Raw genomic sequence first — 7,655 nt, forward strand, 5'->3', positions numbered from 1 at the left:
ATGGCGGGCTCTTCCTTCTTATAATTTACAAATAACCCGGTAATAGCTTCCAAATCCATTCATATTAGCGAAGGTCGTTTGTCTTCAACAGAACAGAACCCCCCATCCCTCTGCCTGATCAAATCCATCACCAAAGAGACCATGTTGTCTCTGGGACTCACTTCCTTTCCTTCATTTATTGAGTGGGGGTGTCAGAACGCCCCCACTCAATAAAATTATACAGTTACCTCCCTGCCTCCCCAACAAGGGTCTGTACATCTTCCAGGGTAAACCTAGCTCCAGGGAAACTACTAACAACATTAGCTAACTCCCTCCCAAAGACTCAAGGCTGTTTTGCCCATAGGAAACCTGTCACCCCCAATCAGTACTTCTCCCAGAGACCCCCTGGCTCCCTGTTTTCATCTGACTTCTCCCCATGTCCTTACTCAGGGACAGATAAGCCCTGGATGGAGAAATGCAGCACCTGATTCCAGGTGACTGAATGTGGCCGGCCTTCAGAGATTTCTCCCTCTACAGGACCAAAGATGCTGTGGCTGGAAAGTCTCAGGCTGTTTCTCTTGCAGGTCAGACTGCTCCCGGTGCCATGAACAGAGACAACGCCTTTGCAAAGAGACCCAGGGATGATGCTAAAACATCAGAGAACAGAAGCATGGTGAGGTGACCTGAGGGGGCATAGCAGTTGTTCAGGGCATAGAGTAGGCTGACCAGATTTCTGAGGAGGGGAGGACAGAGGTACTGGGGGAAAGGAGCAGGGTCCCAGGGAGATCTGGACCGCTGGGAGCATCCCATCTTCGCTCCGTCATCACCTAGCATCCCTGGAGACAGGTCTGTGGCCGTGCACTGCATTTGGTGAATCTCAGTCCATTCTGCAAGGTGGGAAGAGAGCCAGCCAGCAGCATTAAAGTCTTACTGTGTGGCAGCGGAGAAGCTAGGGAAGGTCCCCATGTTCTCTCAGTTAGCCATGGCATCAACCAGGATGGATTATCATCCCCACTTCCCAGATCCAGCACACAGGAAGCGGCTCCAGCTGAATGGCAGACATGCCTAGCTGAGTCACTGCCAGAATTTCTTTCTTTTTTTTTTCCTAGGCCTTCGTTGGTATTGCCAAATACTTCTCTAAGAAAGAGTGGGAAAAGATGAAATACTCGGAGAAAATCAACTGTGTGCATATGAAGAGAAAGTATGAGGCCATGACTAAACTAGGTAACAGAAAGTTCTAGGAACAGACAAGTCTGGGGACACATGAGCATCCCTTTTCCTGTTTTGCCTAGTTCTTAGGCTGCAGAAAGTACCCCACATTTTCCTTTTGTACAGGGAAAAATTGCGAGGCAGCTTCTGGGTGTTCTGCTCTTCCTATCCTGTCAGGGCTGAGGACAGGGGCTGGCCACAGTGGAGCTTATACCTGGATCCTGCACGTTTCTCTCCCATAGGCGTCTTTTCTGATGAGCCCAACTGTCTCTGTGGCATCGCAGCACATCTGCCACCCTACCTTCCTTCTCTCGGCTTCTCTCTCTCTCTCTCTCTCTCTCTCTCTCTCTCTCTCTCTTTTGGAGTCAGAGTCTCACTGTCACCTAGGCTAGAGTATAGCAGTGCAATCATAGCTCAATGCAGCCTCGAACTCCAGGGCTCAAGCAATCCTCCTGCCCAGCCTATGGAGTAGCTGAGGCTACAGGCACATGCCACCATGCCCAACTAATTTTATTTCATATTTTATAGATATGGGGGTCTCTCTATGTTACCCAGGCTCTTCTTGAACTCCTGGCCTCAAGCAATCCTCCCACCTCAGCCTCCCAAAGTGCTGGTACTACAGACATGAGCCACCATGCCAGGCCTAAGTTTGTCTCTTAAGGAATAAACATTTTGCTTCTTTCTAGGTTTCAATGTCACCCTCCCACCTTTCATGCGTAATAAACGGGCCACAGACTTCCAGGGGAATGATATTGATAATGACCGTAACCGCAGAAATGAGGGTGAGTAGATGGGAAGGGGCTGGAAAGGGTCTCCTTAAGCCTAACTGCTTTTCAGCTCAGCTATCTGGGAAGGATCCTCAGGCATTTGTTCCCTCATACACATCAGGGCTGAGTTAAAAAAAAAAAATTTGCATACAGAAAGTTAACTACAGAGATCATTCATAAAATTATAAAACATGTAAAACAAGAATATGAATATTTATGGATAATAAGCAAATGGTAAATGCATAAAACATGAATGTGAATAAAAAGCCATCAAATTGAGGAGACTGACTGTAAATGGACAAGGAGCAGGGGCACGGATTGGTGAGTGCTGCACAGACAGCTTCAGTCATGACTTATTGATAGTGTTTTTATTTGGTTTTGTTTTGTTTTTGTTTTGTTTTGTTTTGTTTTGTTTTTTGAACTGGAGATTCACTCTTGTTGCCCAGGCTGGAGTGCAGTGGCACAGTCTCAGCCCACTACAACCTCTGCCTCCTGGGTTGAAGAGATTCTCCTGTCTCAGCCTCCTGAGTAGATGGGATTACAGGCGCCGGCCACCATGCCCACTTAATTTTTGTATTTTTAGTAGAGACGGGGTTTCACCGTGTTGGCCAGGCTGGTCTCAAACTCCTGACCTCAAGTGATCCACCCTCCTCAGCCTCCCAAAGTGCTGGGATTTCAGGCATGAGCTATTGCACCCAGCCCGTTAATAGTGTTTCTAACATTCTGAATAAATAAATCAGATCTAACATAGTCATGGGGTAATGTTGAGATGCGACCGAATTCAATATTATTCCCCATACTTTTCTGTGTGTTTGAAATATTTCTTTTTTAAAGGACATGTTGTTCTTGCTAAACACTGTTAATGAATCAAAGCACAGTTAAGAAAATTTTAAGGCCGGACGCTGTGGTTCACGCCTATAATCCCAGCACTTTGGGAGGCCGAGGAGGGCAGATCACCTGAGGTCAGGAGTCCGAGACCAGCCTGACCAACATGGAGAAACCCCGTCTCTACTAAAAAAAAAAGCACAAAATTAGCCAGGCATGGTGGCACATGCCTCTAATCCCAGCAACTAAGGAGGGTGAGGCAGGAGAATCGCTTGAACCTGGGAGACAGAGGTTACGGTGAGGTGAGACCGCATCATTGCACTCCAGCCTAGGCCACAAGAGCAAAACTTCGTCTCAAAAAAAAAAAAAAAAAAAAATTTAAAAGTGAAAAAAAAGAAAATGTTAAAAGTGTAGATTTGCCAAAAACTTCCAGTGATTGTTTCATTAACAGCATGTAGATTTTGGATAAATATCATAAGAGAAATGGTGATGAACACATTATGTAATGAAGATTGCTGTTTCTCTGTATTTTATTAAAACCGTAGATAACATAGGGTGAAAAAAAGACAGCTCCTTAGGTAGAGATCTTTGTGCATTTCAGGAATATAAAGGGGACATATGTGTTTACTGGCTCTTCTGCACTGACAATGCAATCATAAGATAAGGTCAGAATGTCCAAACCAGCTCTAATAGACCTATTACTCCCCAACTAAACAGGCCAGATTCTACCATCTCCCACAATCACTATAAGAGGTCGGACAATCCAGTGCTTGAGTATCTGCCAAGTTTTTGACATTAAAGGAGTGTCTTTATACTGAAAATATTTCAGAGCCACTGAACTAAATCATCCATGGTTCATCACACATTTAGCAGCTTAATATGCATACCATAAGATTCACCCATTTGAAGTGTACAGTGATTTTTAGTTGTTGTACATCTTGAGTGGATACAGTTCAGATTCCCAACTAATCAATTTAATTATTTGGGAAAAAGTAAAAGATACGTAATGACATAAGATGAGACTGTGATGGGGTTTAACCCCCATTTGATAAACCATGAGATGGAAAATTCTGAATTGATGCCACAGATAAATGCACCAACCATGACTAAACATAATTCAGAAGCAAATCTGAAATAACTCCTCAACAGTGAGTGGACTCATAACCCTCCGCTGCAGAATGCCCTGATGCAACAGAAGTCTCTCTAGAGTTTGGAAATCTTTACCAACAAAGAAAAATGCTGATGTATTCTCTTTCAGTTGGACGTCCTCAGACGACTTTTGGCAAGCTCCAGAGAATCGTCCCGAAGGTGAGTATCTCTCAAATCCAAAGGACCAGAGAACCTTTGTCCCTTCACGGATGTGAACACTGGTAAGAGTGGGAGAATATCAAAAATGCCCTCATTGCCTCCTTCTCCCCATGTCTATCACAACACCTGATGTAGCATTGACAGCTTTTGTTTTCATAGTGATGCCAGATACTATTTTAATAACTTCACATGAAGTAATGTAGTGAATCCATGAGAAGACCTCTATGATGTTGTGTCTGTTATTATCTCCAAATAATAATGAGTCACACACTTCAGTGTTTATAAAAGCCATGTGACTTGGCGCAAATCTTCTAAGTTCTCTGAGCTCCAGATTCCTGGTCCATGAAATGGAAGTGAAGAATCATAGTTCATGTTATAGATCATAATTATCAGCAAAATAATGAAATGAGGCTATCATGGTACAGAGATGTTAAAGAATTTTCCTGAGGCGGAGTGGCAGGGGTAGTTTAATCCAGAGCTCCAAGCCATTTAAAGCTCATTCACGTTTGCATTTATTTATGAAGTTCAGATGTTGCTCACTAGGGATTTACCCCATAGGGCCTGCTGGTGCTTCCGTTGAGACACCCATTCTCGCAACAGGAAGGACCAGCTGGCCTCTCCTCTGTTACCAGGGCCGCTTGCATGGCTTAGGAATCGCTTTGACTGTTGGCCCCTCCTTGAGCTCCTTGAGGGCCTTGTCTGCACCTGGGGCATCCGGGAAGCCCCAATCCCAGCCCAGGGGATCCCTCGGAGGTCCCTGAATGAGTGATCCCACAAGTGCAGATTCAACTCTGGTTTAGAGGGTAAAGGAATGTGGGAGTTGAGTTGCCAGTGTGGAGACCAAATTCAAAGAAGGAAACAGAAAGGTGTTAATTGTTGTTATTATTATTACATTTAAACAGTATTTACAAGCTCAGAGAGGACTTTCCCTTAGCCTATTTTACATGTATCGTTCACTATTTCATAAGTGAGGAAGCTGAGTAAAAAGTAGCTTAAGGGCCAGGCCCGATGGCTCACGAGTGTAATCCCAGCATTTTGGGAGGCCGAGGTGGGCAGATCATGAGGTCAAGAGATAGCATCCTGCCCAACATGGTAAAACCTCATCTTTACTAAAAATACAAAACTTAGTGGGGCGTGGTAGTGCCTGCCTGTAGTCCCAGCTACTCAGGAGGCTAAGACAGGGGAATCACTTGACCCGGGGGAGGGGGAGATTGCAGTGAGCCGAGATCTTGCTACTGCACTCTAGCCTGGTGACAGAGCGATACTTTGTCTCAAAAAGAAAAAAGAAAAGCAAAGAAAAAAGTAGCTTAAGATTGTTGGTCAGTGACATATCCCAATGTAACCAGAATTGGTATGGGTACCACCTCACTGAATTCCACATTCAATGTTGGTGCCTCTCTAGGGTGCTATGCCATATCTGGTACTGCTTTGTTTGCTGCCTAGATTAATTTCAGCAAACCATTTCTTTCCCTCTCCCTTCCTTGTATTCATCTCCCCACAGTATCTTTCCCAGCAATGTTTTGTCCCCTCGCTACGTATTTACATTTAGACTCCCAGCAACTGACTACAAGCCTTTATGGGATCCCTTGTATTTTACAGAAGCTCTTCCATTTGTAGACCTTTTGAATTCTTAGAATGCTATTTTTCTCCAAATCTTCTGTATACCACACTCTCAATTACATGGAGATTTCTGCTGTTTGCACAAATGTCAGTCTTAAAAGAGTGTGAAGATAAGCATTCTAGCCCTGGAAACCCCATTCATTTAGGCCATTCCTTTCCCTTCTAACCTCCCAGGTTTCTCCTTATTTAGGTAAGTGTAACTCTCCCAGCGTTGCTGAGAATATTGATTAAGGTAATGCATGTGAAGACGCTTTGTAAACTCTAAAGCACTATAGAAATTTCACTGATACTGTTTATCTGTGACCTTCACATTGTAAAGAGAATGCTCAAGAAGCCAGCAGAGGAAGGAAATGATTCAAAGGGAGTACCAGAAGCATCTGGCCCACAAAATGATGGGAAACAGCTGTGCCCCCCGGGAAAAGCAAATACCTCTGAGAAGATTAACAAGAGATCTGGTAAGAGGAAACAATTCAGGAGCAACCACTGTAGCTTCCCTGGCTATGTTCAGGTGTGTGGACTGGGTGCGTGGCATGGATCCCAGACAAACCTGGGTCCAGGCTGGGCTGAGGAGCTTACCCAGCTCCAGATGAGATGTTAGAGATGACTTTCAGAGACACAGACTGGAGTTGTAAAAAACCACGTGTCTTGGGGCAAGTCTTCCAAATTTTCTCAGTTCCAGATTCCTAGTCCATAAGATAGAAATAAAGAATCATAGTTCATAAATGGTTTGGAGGCGTTAAATTAAATCTAGAAGCCTGATGACGTGAAAGGTGCTCAAGCAATTTTATCTGTGATAATCTGGAATCATATCTTAGTCAGCTCAATGCCTGATACTCAACACATGTGTACTTCAGAGATATTGCAGGTTCTGTTACAGACCACTGCAATAAAGTGGGTCACACACATTGTTTTTTGTTTGTTTCACAGTGCATAAAAACATTATGTTTACACTATAGTGTAGTCTACTAAGTGTGCAATAGCGTTATGTGTAAAAATGTACATACCTTAATTTTAAAATAATTCATTGTTAAAAATGCAAACAATCTTCTGAGCCTTCAGTGAGTCACACTCTCTTTGCTGGTGGAGGGTCTTGCCTCGGTGTTGATGGCTGCTGGCTGATCAAGGTGGTGGTTGCTGAAGGGTGGAGTGGCTGTGGCAGTTTCTTAAAAGAAGACAACAATGAAATTTGCCACATTGATTAGCTCTCCCTTTCATGAAAGATTTCTGTGTACTATGTGATGCTATTGGATAGCATTTTACTCACAGTAGAACTTCTTTCAAAGTTAGAGTCAATCTTCTCTAGCTATGAAAGTTTTAGATGGCATCACCTTCCAATAGAAGGCTATTTTATCTATATTGAAAATCTGTTGTTTAGTGTAGCCACCTTCATCAGTGATTTTAGCTAGATCTTCTGCATAGGTTGCTTCAGCTTCTCCATCAGGGTTTGCTGCTTCACCTTGCACTTTTATGTTACAGAGACGGCTTCTTTCCTTAAATCTCACGAACCAACCTCTGCTAGCATCCGACATTTCTTTTGCAACTTCGTCACCCTCTCAGCTTTCATGGACTTGAAGAGAGTTCGGGTCTTGCTCTGAATTAGACTTTGGTTTAAGGGAATGTTGTGGCTGGTTTCATCTTCTATCCTGACTACTCAACTTTTCTCTATTTCAGCAGCTTGGCTGTTTGGTTCAGGAGGCCTAGCTTTCAGCCTATCTTGGCCTTCCTCAATAACCTTGGCCATTTCTAGCTTCTGATTTAATGTGAGAGACATGTGACTCTTCCTTTCATTTGAACACATAGCCACCATTGTAAGGTTCTTCATCATCCTAATTTCAGTGTTGCTGTGTCTCAGGAAATAGGGAGGCCCAAGAGGAGGAGAGATGGGGAACAGCTCATCAGTGGAGCAGTCAGAACACACACGACATTGATCAATTACGTTCCTCATCT

The 7,655-nt window shown here is 43.8% G+C and overlaps 1 protein-coding gene across 2 annotated transcripts; it reads left to right on the top strand.

Annotated features, from left to right (window-relative positions):
• The first annotated feature begins 14 nt into the window (after nucleotides 1-14).
• On the top strand, nucleotides 15-6,798 carry LOC116272804 (putative protein SSX6). 2 transcript variants are annotated; one of them, XM_031661632.1, is made up of 5 exons: nucleotides 15-652; nucleotides 1,089-1,203; nucleotides 1,875-1,970; nucleotides 4,039-4,088; nucleotides 6,028-6,798. In XM_031661632.1, the coding sequence occupies exons 1-5, from the start codon at nucleotides 482-484 to the stop codon at nucleotides 6,304-6,306; spliced, it is 711 nt and encodes a 236-aa protein (XP_031517492.1). In that variant the 5' UTR covers nucleotides 15-481; the 3' UTR covers nucleotides 6,307-6,798. The 2 variants fall into 2 exon arrangements, with proteins under 2 accessions (XP_031517492.1, XP_031517493.1); XM_031661633.1 differs by lacking the exon at nucleotides 6,028-6,798 and having other exon boundaries at nucleotides 4,039-5,181.
• Nucleotides 6,799-7,655: the final 857 nt, after the last annotated feature.

This window comes from Papio anubis, unplaced genomic scaffold, assembly GCF_008728515.1.
Source record: "Papio anubis isolate 15944 unplaced genomic scaffold, Panubis1.0 scaffold2085, whole genome shotgun sequence".
NCBI classification, from domain to species: Eukaryota; Metazoa; Chordata; class Mammalia; order Primates; family Cercopithecidae; genus Papio; species Papio anubis.